This window comes from Balaenoptera acutorostrata, chromosome 20 (assembly GCF_949987535.1).
Source record: "Balaenoptera acutorostrata chromosome 20, mBalAcu1.1, whole genome shotgun sequence".
Lineage (NCBI taxonomy): Eukaryota > Metazoa > Chordata > Mammalia > Artiodactyla > Balaenopteridae > Balaenoptera > Balaenoptera acutorostrata.
In genome coordinates this window covers 41,229,031-41,242,992 of record NC_080083.1, presented here as the reverse complement: position 1 = coordinate 41,242,992, position 13,962 = coordinate 41,229,031, and the positions used below count along the sequence as shown (strand labels likewise).

Sequence of the window (13,962 nt, the reverse complement as noted above, 5' to 3'; positions counted from 1 at the left end):
CAGGTTAGTCTGTCCCATGACCCGGAACAGCAGCTGGAGCCGCCTCTACGCCCTCTGCCCACGTGCCGGCAATAGCAGCCACGTGGGGCTCTGCGGAAACGCCTTCGAAAAGATTTGTCCCCTGCGCTGCCCAGTAGAGAGGGAGGCCCGGGAAGAGCGCAGGAGGAGGAAACGGTACCGGCAGGAGGCCGGGCTCGCGCGAGCCTGGGGCTGCCGGGGGCGGGGCAGGGAGGCGGGACTTTCCCGGCCACCGCCAGGGGGCGGGGCCTCGGATCCGAAGGGTGGGCTTTGGAGGGCCCTGAGGAGCTGCTTCCTGGTCGCCTGGATTCCTCGGCTTCCGTCTTAGCTCAAACCCTGGCCGGGCCGGCCCCGGGGTCGCCATGGAGTCCACGCTGGGCGCCGGCATCGCGATGGCCGAGGCGCTGCAGAACCAGCTGCCCTGGTTGGAGAACGTGTGGCTCTGGGTCACCTTTCTGGGCGACCCCAAGAGCCTTTTTCTGTTCTACTTCCCCGTGGCCTACTACGTCTCTCGCCGGGTGGGCATCGCGGTGCTCTGGATCAGCCTCATCACCGAGTGGCTCAACCTCGTCTTCAAGTGGTGAGACAGCGAAGCCCTCCGGCGTCCTGGTCCCCCACCCGCAAAGGCCCTGAGCCCTGTGCAGTCCTTCATCTCTCTCGTCAGCTGCCTCAAAGGCCTGGCTTCCCCCCCACCCCCCGACAGTGAACCCATGGCCTTAAGACCTCCCACCCCTACCCCGTGGCCACTGACTTTTCCCCTATGAGCATCTTTGTGCATCTTGGACCTCAGAGTCCCCATCCTAATCATTAAACTAGTGTTTAACGGGCCTGATCAGAGAAATCACCTAAGGGGGCGTATTTAAAATGCAAATACCCCATTCCACCGCAGACAGACTGATTTTGAAACTCCAGGGGAGGGGCTGGGAATCTGTTTTTTAACAGGCATCTGTGGTGACTTAAGTAGCAGAAAGTCCTGCTTCTCAACTCACTCTTTTATTCATTTATTCATTCGTTTATTTGACATAGTTTTAAAGAAGCATGCTTTGTGCCAGGCTTCACACTAGCGGCTAAGGACAGAAAAGCCTTGCAGATTAAGGTGTGGTCCCCCAGACCATGGCCAGCAGCATAAGGAGCATTTGAAAACTTGCTAGAAATGCAGAATCTCAGGCCCCAGGCCAGAGCTACTGAATCAGAATCTGCATTTTAGCAAGGACCCCAGGCGATTTGTGTGCCCAGTAAATTTCGAAAAGCACTGGGCTAAAGCATTGCCTTCCAGGGAACACTTTCTCTTCTCCCTTTTCCCCTTCATTCACTAGTAGGCTCTGCACACAGACTTAGAAGCCAGGAACCCCAGGCAAGTGGGTGGGGCCCTTGGGGTGTATCTCTTTGTGCCACCTGTTCTCTCTTGGGTGCAGAAGGGAGCTATACTTCCCGCTGGGTGTGCAGCTGCACCTCCCCTCACCCCTCGCCACTGTCTCTGTTGCCAGATTGCCAGCCTGGGGGAGGGAAGGGAGGTTCATAGGAGACACTTAAATGGATGGGCTGGAATGACTTGCTGAAAAACAAAATACCTTCCCTTCCGCTCTTCTCAGCCAGGGCTTCATCCCTACTGTAAACGGAAAGCAATTGTCTGATCATTTCCTTCCTACTGAATTGCTCTTTGCTTTGTGCTCTCCTTCCTCAGAATCTGTATAAGCCTTCCTCTCTAGTCCTGTTCCCCTAAGACCACCCCCTTGGGTAGACACTCTTAATGCCCCCCACATGGCAGAGCCCCTATTCATTTCCTAAGTATGTGTTGAGCATCTGGTGTGTGATCCAGGCTCACTTTTTGGCAGGGAGAGGCAAGTCCCTTCCGTACCTCCCTCCCCAGCACTTGGCTTCCTGCCAGCATCTCTTCTGCTCTCCCACCTTTTCTCTTTCTGGCCACAGCAGCCTCTGCAGTGTGTTTCCCAGGGTCCAGTGAAGCACCTGGCTAAGCCAGTGGATTTTGAACTTTTTTGTCTTCCTTATTCTCTCTCAGCCTCCTTGCCCATTCCCCACTCCCCTTTTCAAACACGAGAGGCTTACCTAAGTAACTCAGGCTGGAATTTGGGAAATGGAGAGAGGGGAAGCAGGAGGGTCAGTGAGGGTCTGGGGAGGGAAGGCGAGGGGCAGGTCCTGGGCTCTCTATAGATGACAAGAGCAGAGCTGGCCCTGCAGCGGGAGGGCTAATAAGAATGGGACTTCTGAGCATCTCAGAGCACACACATGCACACACCACAATCTCTTGCCTCCTTATCACTTTTTAAAAAATAGCATGCTTTCTCCTGTTCCAAGGTAAAAAACCCTGGCAAGGCAATGGCACAGAATTGGACACCCTTTCTGACTCCAGCCTGTAAGCCCTCCAGAGTACTCCAGGTGTCCTTCTGCCTCAACCCCCGTTCCCCTGGCTGTGTGTGTGTGTAATGGCATCTTGCATCTGTTCTCTTCTAGGTTTCTGTTTGGAGACAGGCCCTTTTGGTGGGTCCATGAGTCTGGGTACTACAGCCAGGCTCCAGCCCAGGTTCACCAGTTCCCCTCGTCTTGTGAAACTGGTCCAGGTGAGAAGCCTCAAACTTCCCTCTCCCAATGTGGTTAGGGTTCGGTGAGTGTTTGGTAGTACTTTTCAGCTGGGGCAACCTACTCAAAGGCCCAGCCTCTCAGTTACTGGGCCAGAGAACAAAGAAACCCAGGGAAGACCATGTTGAATTATAGGAGAAGAGCACCCGTGCCAGTGTGCCAGCTGCCAACTTTGTATAGAGTAAAGCCAAGAGCCGAGGTCAAGGCAGAAGCCTGAGAGCAGTGGCCTCAGGCGGGGACGAAGAAGGCTTCAGGGCAGAGGGAGCCAAGGGTCAGTGCTGGAGGAAGGCTCTCCCCTCGGCCACGGGGAGGCTGCTGTGTTGAGCAATCACCAGGGGCACCTGGGTTCCACCCGCATCCTCTCACCACAAGCTTCTGAATCCCCTGGCAGGGGATTCAATCACCAGGGGCACCTGGGTTCCACCCTCATCCTCTCACCACAAGCTTCTGAATCCCCTGGCAGGCAGCCCTTCCGGACACTGTATGATCACAGGAGCAGCCCTTTGGCCCATAATGACGGCCATCTCTTCCCAAGTGGCCACTCGGACCCACAGGTACACCTTGGCATTGCCCACCAATGGGGGCAGGGGTGATGGTACCCTGGACCCAAAAGACCCAGCAGCAGGGCAGCCTGGGAGCTGGAGTTCTGCAGACCCCGGGGCATCTGGTCAAACTGTGAGGTGCCTGGGTGCTGAGGGAAGCCCAGCTGTGCGTGGACACCTCCTGAACCATTTGCCTCTCTTCTTTTTAGCCGCTGGGTGAGGGTGATACCTAGCTTGGCTTATTGCACCTTCCTGCTGGCGGTCGGCTTGTCCCGGGTCTTCCTCTTAGCACATTTCCCTCACCAGGTGTTGGCTGGCTTAATAACTGGTGAGCAACTGGGGCAACAGGGTGGACCCAGAGGGTGCCATTGGCAGTGGGAGGACCAGTGTATGATCTTCCCATTGTACAGCCAACCCCAAGGCCCCCCCTTCTCCTGCCAAACTACCCTGCGGCTCGGGGTGGGGGTCATATCCTCAAACTCCTTGAAGCTGCTGTCACCCCACTTCCCTAGGTGCTGTCCTGGGCTGGCTGATGACCCCCCGGGTGCCCACGGAGCGGGAGCTAAGCTTCTACGGGTTGACCTCACTGGCCCTCTTGCTGGGTGCGAGCCTCATCTATTGGACCCTCTTTACACTGGGCCTGGATCTTTCTTGGTAAGTCCTCCTTTGAAGCTTGGGCAAGTTGGGGTCTGTCCTGCCTCACCTGTACCCGGCCTGGTGGGTCTCTGGTTCGTTGTAGCTGAAAGGGGACACATTAGCCGTTCACAAACATCGAGTCTCCTGGGGTCACGGCAGAACATGGCAGTAGGCCCCAAAGGGGTGGAGAGCCATCAGCCCTCTAGGACCCAGGGGAATCTCTCTCCTGGCAAAGACTCTTGCTCCCCACAGGTCCATCAACCTAGCCTCTAAGTGGTGTGAGCGGCCTGAGTGGGTGCACTTGGACAGCCGGCCCTTTGCCTCTCTGAGCCGTGACTCAGGGGCCGCCCTGGGTCTGGGCATCGCCCTTCACTCCCCCTGCTATGCCCAGGTGCGGCGGGCATACCTGGGACACGGCCAGAAGCTAGCCTGCCTTGTGTTGGCCATGGGGCTGCTGGGCCCCCTGGACTGGCTGGGCTACCCCCCTCAGATCAGCCTTTTCTACATCTTCAATTTCCTCAAGCACACCCTCTGGCCATGCCTGGTCCTGGCCCTCGTGCCCTGGCTGGTGTACACATTCAGTGCCCAGGAGGCACCACCCATCCGCTCTTCCTGACTCTAGGTGCCTCCTACTGCCACTTTCCCTCTCACAAAGCCCACACTCCGTGACCTCCACACTCTGGGGAGGCAGCCCTGTCCCCTTCCAGCCCCCAACAGGCCCTGCTCATGGTGAATTTTCTACTTCTCCCACCACCTGGTCTCAGCCCCAAAGAAGGGCCTTCTCTCTCCCAGGAAGGCTGGTCCTCCTCCTGCCTTCCCTCCCAAGTCCCCAAAGGGCAAAGGCAACAGCGAGACCAGTGGGTTCCTGTAACACTGTGAGGGGCTCAGAGCAGCCCCAATAAAGCCCTTCCACACCTCTGGACTCCTCTCTTGACTCTGCACATCTCCACTGGACTTGCCTGTGTGGCTGCAGGTGGAACCCTTGCCAGGCCACCTGTTCTGCACCCGCTTCAACCCTGTGCCCTCACAGACTGAGAGTCAGAAGGAACAGGGAGACCTTCAGCCCTGGGCCCCCTCCCCACCATCACCATGTAGGCCACACAGAGGTCCCAGGAGATGCTGTGGCTATGTTCAGTGAAACCTTGTTCTTAACCCACAGGACAGAGATCCCACTCCCTCCCACCCCAGCCTCTTGTTTCCTAAATTGGCTAGTCCAAGGGCTGGAGAAAAGAAGAGTAGTTTTTTTTGGCCAGGAGGGGGAATGAGACCCTCAACTCCATTTTCGAGCCCAGAGAACAGAGACATTGGCCCCAGAAGGCACTGTCAGAAACAAGTTTATTTACACAAGGACACACAGTGTAACAGGTTACAGAATACTTAACTGAAATCCATGTCCAAGGAGACAAAGCAAGGAGTGGGTTTACATGAGAACCAGACCGGCCGTGGGGAGAGGGAGGGTAAGCGGCCCGGAGCTGGGGCTCAGCATGGGGAGGCCTGGTACACTGGGCCCAGCCCCATCCCCATCCCCCAGGAGGATCTAGAACACACTAACAACACACAAGACACAAGCGCACAATGAACCAATGGTGGTGGGACTCCTGCCCCTCCCCTGGCTCCCTCAACCCTGCTCAGGCCCCGATTAGGATAATAAATATGTAAACAGATTGGTGGAGCCCTGGGGACGGGAGGAAAGAAAGTGTATGCGGTGTTGGGGAGAAGGAGGGAGGAAGACTCAGCCCCCTAGGAGCTGCTTCCCATCTTTGGTTTCCCACAGGCTGGAGAGCATTCGCTAGAAGCCTTGTGGGCTCCTAGCCCTGGAAACAAGAAGGCTAGCAGGGCTTCTGGGAAAGAGAAAGGGCAGTGCCCAGCCCCATCCTGGTCTTTGTTCCCTTGGGCTGGTGGCCCACAAAGGAAGCCCAGGAGGGAGGGAAGCTACAGCTGAGGGCAGACTCCTGGGTTCTGGCCCTGCCCCTTCTAGAAATCCCACTCACCATCCCCAGGCTTCAAAGCCAAAGGCCCCAGGAGAGAGGTGGGCCACTGACTCTTCTGCTTGCAGCACGCTGGATGGCTGGGGAAATCTGGTCCTGAACAGCAGGGGGGCTCTCACCAGCCTGGAGCCCCCCTGCAGGGACCACCTTCTCCCCGCTCCCCAGACTGTGCCAGCAGAGGGGCAGGGAGGCCGACAGATAAGATGGAGAGCAGGCCTGGTTCTGCGGCTCCTCTTGGCCCCTCAGAACCTAGGAGTGCAGCTCCAAACCTCCCCACATGCGTTCACCCTCTCCAGCTCCCGAGAAGGGGAAACAGGCCCTGAGGAGGGTAAGGCAAAACAGCCCTGCCCACAGACCTCAGGCCCACATCCTAGAGCACAAAGCTTCCCTTCGGTGCTGAGGCTAGGAGAAGGGAGGAGGAGAGAGGGGTCTGTGTGGAGATGGTGAGGACACTGGGGGAAAAGAGAATCGCAGGGCGGGAGCCCACCTCCCCTTCACTCTACATCTTAAGACTGTAGAGGGACCCTCCGGATCCTCCCCTGGGGCTGGAGAGGGGAGGAGGGTGAAATTAAGGCATTTCCCCCTAAGTCAGCTGAAGCCAAGGCACCAAACTTACTGTTCCCTCCTCACTCAGGGGGACCCCAGAACCGGAAGGTGCTATCTGGGCCCCAGACCCACCTTGAGCTGGCCCAAGCTCCAAGGGCCACAAAGACAGAATGCAGGAAGTGGGTGTGGGATACAATGTGAGGGAAGGGCTGGAAAGGGTACCCCTTGCCCTACAGAGGGCACAAACTTCTAGAGCTGAGACATGGGCCACGGGGGGAAAGGGGGGGCCTGAGGCAGCTTAGAGGAGCAGGAGGGGCAAGGCTGAGAGACCCACACGGCACACGTTGTTGAATGTGTGACTTTTTGTTTTTTAATAGAAAAAATAAACAAAATCACAATGATGAAGCCCAGAGGGATGGGGGCCAGGGCGTCACAGGGCAGGCTCCTGCTCCATGGGCTCCTCTGCCGGCCTGTGGGCACAAGCACAGGGAAGGGCACTGAAGCAATGTGGGATGGGGGGGACCAGTCTGGGCGAGGACAGGGAGGTGGGGGGCACCTCACCTGGGGCTGTGCTCCCGGCCTGCAGCAGCCTGGGCCTGCTCGGCCCCCACCGACAGCAAGGCCATGGCGCTCACAGTCTCAGCCTCTTCTGTCTCACCTGCCTGGGCCTCCCGCAGGGAACGGCCTAGACCAGCAGCGAACCTCTGCACACAGCTCCAGTGTTTGCCTGTGGATGAGGGACAGGCCGGGGGTCAGGGACAGCCAGAAACCCCCAAACGTACGGACACCCCCAGCCCTAGCCCTGGCGTCACACAAGCTCCGCCCCCTTGGCAAGCTGGGCCCTGAGTCCCTCTGCCTGTGCCCACGCACTCTGGATCTCGATGACTTTCTCTAGCGTGGCCACTGCGTTGACGTTGGGCTTTTGTTGCAAGACTGCCTCGTCCAAGGGCTGCAGCTGGCATGGGAAAGAAAAGAAGGCTTAGAGTCGCTGCCCCTCTAACCACCCCACCGTTCAGCCCCATGACAGGGGCAAGCACAGCCTTTCTGGGGAAACCTCTATTTAGAAAGCCTTTCCTGGCCACCACCTGTCCTCAGGAATCAGGAAAACCTCCCCAAGGGCCCTCGGTGCTGCCTCAGCCAGGAAAGGGACCCTCCCTCGCTGGCCCCTTACCCCCTGGCCTGCTGGCCCACCTCCCCCAGTCCCGCTGTGCACCCCTCACCTCCACGCTGAGCAGAGCGGAGACACAGGCCTCAGACGCATCACAGATGGCGGTCAAGTCATGGCCTCCCTCGAGGGCCAGCACCACCCGGCCCCCTGCCAGCGTCATCAGCTGCCTGGTCAAGTGGCCAAAACCTTTAGGGACGGGTGAAGGGAGGCAGAGGAAACGGTTAAAGAAAAAACTCAATTCAAGAGAAAGTAAGAAAGGAGAGAAAAAGAAACACAAGAGATGGGACAAACAGCACAAAAGAAAATGGTGGATTTAAACCCAAATAGATATCCATAGTAAAATTCAATGTCAATGGACTAAATGCTCCATAAAAGACAAAACGTAAGAGGCTAAAAAGATCCAATTACATGTCTCCTAAGGAGCACCATGAAAAACCACCATTGAAACATGAGGGATCAGCGAGCTCCATCCCTACAACTCCTGGAGGAGACACTCGCCCCCACCTGCTTGCCCCTCAAGGCCAGGGTTGGCAGAGGGAGAGTGGGAGGATGCCGCCAGGATGACTCCAAGTCTTAGCCCTGCCTTCAACCCTCCTCCCAACCTCCCACTCGACCCCATCTTCCTGCTCCACAGCCTCCCTCGATCCCCCCACAGGCTCACATCTGGCGGTCACAGAGTAGCCACCCAGCGGAGACAGGTGTCCCTCAACAGCATCAAACCCGGCGGAGACCAGGACCACGTCAGGTGAGAACTCGTGGGCAATGGGCATCACCACTGTCCTGCAAAGGGAGGGCCCAAGCTGACCCTGGCAGGTGGCTCGGCCAGGCCTCACCCGGCTCTGCCCCCGACAGAGCCGACCCCCTCCACCCACGCGGAACTGAGTGCTTTCTGCCCCACCCACGGCAGGGCCCGGGGGTTCCCACCCCTCCCTCGGCTCTTCTCAGTCCCCACCTGAAGGCCGTTAGGTACTCCACGTCTCCGATGGGGGGATCCACACCTCCCGTCCATGCCACGTTCACATTGTACCCCACGCCCGGCCCTCCGCCAACCTGGCAGCACGGTGGGGGAGGGGTTACTCTCACTGCCTGGGGATCCCAGACGTTACCCCGCCCTCAGCCCTGCCTCCAGCCCTCACTCCACTGACCTCTGTTCTGCATGGAGGGGCAGTTGGCTGGCGTGGTCCTCCCACTAGGAGCCCAGACTCCCCAGGTACCAGCACCACCACGGGCCTCCATGGCTCCCTGCCAGGTCCCATTCTGCTATCTCCCCGAGGGCCCCACGTTTGAGCCCAGGAGCTGTACCTCTTCAGGAGCCCCAGAGCCCGGAAAGAAGTTCCCATTGTCATAGCGATGCAGGGAGATGTAGAGCACGGAGGGGTCGTTGTAGAATGCTTGCTGGGTGCCATTGCCGTGGTGAATGTCCTAGTGGGAAGGGGTGGAAGCATCAGGGAAAAGGCCCAGGCTCTGACCCAAAGGTCAAAATTCCACTTGGCCCACCCCGACCCTGTGGTGGACTCTGGAGGTGCAGCCCACCACTAGCTACAGGGCATCTGTGTTCCGTTCGCCACGGAATCGCCCCACGCTTTTCTAACCAGGGTCTGCGGGCCGGGACATGGCACTGCACAGAGGAGACACAAAGCCCGGGGACGAATGTGGTGGATCTCCCTGCGAGCCCACTCTGCTCAGCAGTGTGGAGGGAAACAGCACGGCTAGTCAGGAATTGAAAGCAAACAGATGCATTGAAGAAGAACCCAACATTATGAACTTTGAAGCCCAAGCTGGGCTTTGAAGAGATTAGATCCCTCCTTGCTGAGGCTTGCTCCTCACAGGGAGTGAGCAGTAGGGGCCTTTCCCTCTGCCGTGAGAGGCAGGGGCGGAGAAGCACAGCATGGCAGCAGGAGCAGAAATGCCGGGGCCGACAGGCCTGATCTGAAACCCAGTACCAACATCCCAAGCTAAGTAACCTTGGTTGGGTAAGTCCCCCAACAGCCCAGTGTCTCCGTTTATCGAAATGGACATCCTACTACTTAGGAAGCAAGGCAGCCACGAAGCAGCACCACGTGTCTGGCACAAGGTCAGCCCCCAGTCAAGAGGGGCTCTAGCAACGGCAGGAGCTGTCTCTACCACTCAAGGCAGAAAATCTCCTTGGCTGCTGAAGGCTGCGGGCTGGGGGCCAAGGTGGACCAGGGGCTAAAAGCACTTCGAGTCTCCACTAGTGAGGAGGGGGCCCCATGGGACTGTGAGGGCTGGGCTAACAGCCCCAGCACGGGGCACCTGAGGAAGAGGGCGTGGGGTTGGGGTGGAGGCTTCCTGAAGGCTGACCCTGGTCCCACCAGCCCACTGCCTACCCAGTCCACGATGAGAACCTTGCCCACATTCAGCTTCTGCTGCAGGAGTTTGGTTGTGATGGCTACAGAGTTGAAGAAGCAGAATCCCCTGGGGGGGTGAGCGGAGAAGAGGGCAGGTCGTCAGCCTTAGTGGATGTTTGCTCACAGATACACGCGCATCAGCTCTGCTGAGAGGGAGATGGTGTGAGGGCAGTGGGTCTGGGGCAGGGCTGCGGTGGCACTCACATGGCTGTGGATTCCTCCGCGTGGTGTCCCGGGGGCCGGATGATGGCAAAACCATTCTGGAGAGGTACAGACGGAGGGACAGAAACAAGAGGCAGACAGGCGGGCAAGGTGGCCACGAAGTGGGTGGACACAGAAGGAGAGAAGCATAAGCCAGGATGAGAACATAAGTCATAAGCATCAATCCCACAACCTTTAGGAATGCCAGCCGAGGGCCACATGAGACCCATGAGAGCACAGACATTAGTGCCTCTTGGTCATTCCCTCTTCACCCCTCACCCCCCAGCTGGCCTGGAGCTGGCACCTCCTCCCCACGCCTGCACCTGAGAGTTGAGATTACAGAGGATGGTGCCTTAGTGACAGGAAAGCCACGGCTGCCCCCATCCCCCGCTCCTGAGGCAACAGGACCAAGGCCCCACACACACTCACCTTGAGCTCCCCCGTCGCCACCTTGAAAGCCAGCTCCACCAGGCAGCCCACCGCCATGCGCACGGCACTGGAGGAGTGCATCTCATTCCACACGGTGTCGCTGTCCACCTGCGGGGGCAGGAGAGCAGGCTTCAGCGTGCCCCCTGCAGGGGGAGGGCGAGAATGGGGGTGCAGCTGTGGTGGGCAGGAAGGGAGGGGCTGGAGCTGGGAGCACCACCCACCCATCCCCACTGGCAGGTGCCCTACTCACCCCGATGCCCCCACAAGGCAGCATGGCGTACATCTTCTGGCTGATGGGGCCTGCAGGGAAGAGGGACAGAGCTACTCTGGAAGTTGCCTCAACTGCCAGAGCCGCAGGTTGGGGTGTGCAGAGGGCAGGAAGCTCAATCACAGAAAAAGAAGCCCAGGCCCCAGCACACGACAGGCCTCTGCAGCCCATGCCAGCTGAGAGATGTCTGTCCCCCGTCCTGGGTGGGGCATCCTACCTCTGGGGCAAATGGCAGGGAGAAAAAGGGGCCTGACAGGTTAGGGAGAAGGGCGAAGCCCATCACCAGGCCTGACCTGTCACCTCCTATCCTCCTGCACACATCCCGCCAGCATGTTGTAGTCTGTGTGAATGGCGCCCTCTGGAGGCATGCAATGTAGCAACTGCGCCCACGGGAACCCACCTGCCTACCCTAGTGGTGGTCTTCCTGACAGCCCCACTCCCGCCGGGGCAGAAGACCTGGCCTGGCCCCCGCCACCCCCGCCATCGGCCGGCCAGCTCACCAAGCAGCTTCTTGCTGTCCAGCTTCTGTCGGTTGAGGGGGCTGGTCCCATAGAGCAGGGTGTGGTATTCGGAGTGCACCGTCTGGATCTCGTCCAGCGTGGCTTTGCGACCCCGGATCCGCTGCCAGGGGAGAGCAGCAAGAGAGGCCGGTGAGAGGGATGGCACCGCAGGCCCAGCTGCCCCGAGGCCCAGCCCCTCCCTCTGCCCCACAGCCTGGGGCACACGGAGCCACTTTCTCGCCTCAGGAGATCCAAAGGTTGTTGAGAAAGAATGCCCCGGTCCCCCAGGGACCCCAGTCCAGGACCCTCCCCCACTCAGCTGGGGACCATGGGGGAACCAGGCTACAAGGGATGGCACTGGGAGGTGCCTGGGGGGCCTGGCCCTGAAGTCAGGGGTTGAAGAGAGAATGAGGAAGAGACCCAGACAGAGGCTTCCCCGATAGGGGAAACACAAAGGCTTTCGCTGGGTTTGAGGTGGAGGCTGGAAGGAGGGGCTCCCTTACCTCACACTTGCTGAGCAGGCCTGTCTCCTGCAGCCGAGACCAGATGCTCTGGATCCGGCCAGCGTGCTCGGGGTGCACGTGTGTGTTGCCGCACATGCACTGGTGCTTCAGCATGAACGTGTCGTAGACCACACCTGGGCCAGAGACACACCTGTCAGCCAGCACTGCTCTGGGCTGTGTGACAGCCTGGCCCCCGCCATCCTCAGCAGAGCTCACTGAGCTTTTCTCCAGCCCACCCTGGTCCCAGGCCCTCCTCACAGCCCCCCGCAGCTGCCCTCCCACACACCTGCCCCTCTTCTTTTCATGAAATCCCTTTCCCCCACCACCGCCTGTCAAAAGCCCCCCTGCTCCTCAAGCCCCCACCAGGCCGCCCTTGACACCCCCATCGGTTTTGACCTCGTGGCACTTCCTCCTTTCCCCCTCCTGTCACAGCCCCTGTGTGCTGCCCCTCTACCCCCCGACACACCCCACTGGTGAGTCGGGACCATCCTCAAGCATCTGTGCCCCCTCAGAGCCCAGCACAGGGCAGTTTCACATGGAAGAGCCTTCTGAAATGGACTGAGGCCTCACATTTAACCTCACAGGGCAGAGAGGGAACTAGAAGAGCAGGACCAAACTGAGACAGTGGGCTCCCTCCACCTAGGCCTCCAGGGCTTGTGTGGCGAGGGCGCAAAACTGGTGGTCCCTCAGCAGTGGTGGGGTGGGCCCCTGAAAGAAGACGCTGCCCCAGCGGGTAGGGACACCCACCACCCTCCCACTGAGGCAGAGGCTGCCACCACTGCCACAGGTGGCTATGGCGCCGAGGGAGGGAGCCGAGGCCTGCTTTCCCTCCCTTCAGGATGCTCTGAGGGGCCCTGGCCATCTCTCCAGGGCAGGGGCTATATCTTATCTCTTCACGATGCCCAAGGCTGGATGCCATGCACAGGCCCCCGGCACACGATGTGAGGACAGCTCGTGCGGGCGCGGGACTCACCTGTGGTGAAGAGGTGCTTGGTGGGCTGGTCCGGGGGGCTCTTCATGCCCCCAGGGGCAGCAGGTGAGGACTGGGTGCGGCCCAGGGCCTGGTGAGGCACAGTGGCCAGGCTGAGGGGCGCCTGGTACACCTGCAGCGGCTGCAGCTGCTGAGCATCTGCAAACACCTGGGAAGGAGGAGAGTGGGAGGGAGCCTGGGTGAGGCTTAGTCTGAAATGGAAGTGAGGACAGGTGGCCTCCCAGGGGGTGGAGGGCCTGAATCCAGCCCTTCTCTTCTGTATCGCCTCCTCCCCCCACCCTCCTCCCTCCAGGGACAGGAGACACTCCAGCCTTAGCCATCTTCATCTCCATCTCCGAGGAGATGGGGAGAGATGGGGGGGGGGGGGGACGTGATGAGTCATGCTACCGGAGTAGCATTGAGGTAAGAGGCTGGGAGGGACGGGGGTGTGAGAGGGGGTGGGATGAGTCAGGCCCGGAGGGCTCAGCTGTGTCCGCAATGAATGGAGTGCGTGCTAGGCACCAGGGCAGACTGTAGTAACAGCGGGGGCGTGTGTGTACACACGCACGCAGAGACCGACGCACAACCGGCCCTACGCAGGCAGAAACGCAGATATACACAGACCACGTGCACATGCACGCGCGCGTGCACACACACACATTGAAGCAGACAGGCGGGGGCAGTCACAGACGCAGGGAGGGGCTGGCAGACGGGGCACAGACAGCTCTGAGACTGACACAAGCAGCTCCCTCCCTTCCACAGCCCCTTGTCTCTTTCCCGCTCCCCTTTCACTCTTAAAAAGTTGTTCCTACACAGCCTGGAGACTGCAGACTGGGGAGAGGGAAGGGCAAAGGTGGAAAGATAGGGGGGAGGACAGAGGGGTGGTGATCAAGGGCTGGGGCGGAGGGGGCACCTTTTTGTAACCAGCACTGGACTCCTCCAAGTCGGGCCCCTCCTCAGCACCACTCTCGCCCTCCTCATCCTTGACCTGGATGCAGTCCTCCTCCTCCTCCTCTTCCTCCTCTTCCTCCTCCTCCTCCTCCTCTTCCTCCTCCTCCAGGTCTTCCTGTGTGCTCTCACTCTCCGTGGAGCCTTCTCGGGGTATGGTCAGGGCTCCCTCCCCCAGGAAGGCCTCCTGCTGCTCTGTCAGCTCCTCCTCTGTCTCCTCGGGGTGGGTGGTGGGCTGCCGTGGCAGCTCCCCCGTCTTGGTGAGGATCTAGCAGCAG

General features: G+C 59.5%; 2 protein-coding genes across 7 annotated transcripts in view; one reads left to right on the top strand and one right to left on the bottom strand.

The window, feature by feature from the left end:
- The first annotated feature begins 229 nt into the window (after positions 1 to 229).
- G6PC3 (glucose-6-phosphatase catalytic subunit 3) lies at positions 230 to 4,716 on the top strand. 3 transcript variants are annotated; one of them, XM_057535700.1, is made up of 6 exons: positions 230 to 598; positions 2,491 to 2,597; positions 3,008 to 3,170; positions 3,368 to 3,486; positions 3,671 to 3,812; positions 4,047 to 4,716. In XM_057535700.1, exons 1-6 carry the CDS (start codon positions 381 to 383, stop codon positions 4,408 to 4,410), a joined length of 1,113 nt encoding a protein of 370 aa, XP_057391683.1. In that variant the 5' UTR covers positions 230 to 380; the 3' UTR covers positions 4,411 to 4,716. The 3 variants fall into 3 exon arrangements, with proteins under 3 accessions (XP_057391683.1, XP_028021775.1, XP_007180278.1); XM_007180216.2 differs by having other exon boundaries at positions 238 to 598; positions 3,080 to 3,170; XM_028165974.2 differs by lacking the exon at positions 3,368 to 3,486 and having other exon boundaries at positions 3,080 to 3,170; positions 4,047 to 4,201.
- A 396-nt stretch (positions 4,717 to 5,112) lies between these two features.
- The window catches only part of HDAC5 (histone deacetylase 5), a 36,299-nt gene continuing 27,449 nt past the window's right edge, over positions 5,113 to 13,962 (bottom strand). For all 4 annotated transcript variants that reach the window (XM_057535697.1, XM_057535698.1, XM_057535699.1 and 1 more), the window contains 15 exons: positions 13,650 to 13,952; positions 12,740 to 12,905; positions 11,767 to 11,900; positions 11,264 to 11,384; positions 10,746 to 10,795; positions 10,496 to 10,603; positions 10,070 to 10,125; positions 9,845 to 9,932; positions 8,799 to 8,918; positions 8,449 to 8,546; positions 8,158 to 8,276; positions 7,549 to 7,682; positions 7,199 to 7,283; positions 6,890 to 7,055; positions 5,113 to 6,798 (listed from right to left, as the gene is read on the bottom strand). In XM_057535697.1, coding sequence (XP_057391680.1) covers positions 6,759 to 6,798; positions 6,890 to 7,055; positions 7,199 to 7,283; positions 7,549 to 7,682; positions 8,158 to 8,276; positions 8,449 to 8,546; positions 8,799 to 8,918; positions 9,845 to 9,932; positions 10,070 to 10,125; positions 10,496 to 10,603; positions 10,746 to 10,795; positions 11,264 to 11,384; positions 11,767 to 11,900; positions 12,740 to 12,905; positions 13,650 to 13,952 — 1,788 coding nt within the window. In that variant the 3' untranslated portion in view covers positions 5,113 to 6,758. The remainder of the gene's footprint in view (positions 6,799 to 6,889; positions 7,056 to 7,198; positions 7,284 to 7,548; positions 7,683 to 8,157; positions 8,277 to 8,448; positions 8,547 to 8,798; positions 8,919 to 9,844; positions 9,933 to 10,069; positions 10,126 to 10,495; positions 10,604 to 10,745; positions 10,796 to 11,263; positions 11,385 to 11,766; positions 11,901 to 12,739; positions 12,906 to 13,649; positions 13,953 to 13,962) is intronic.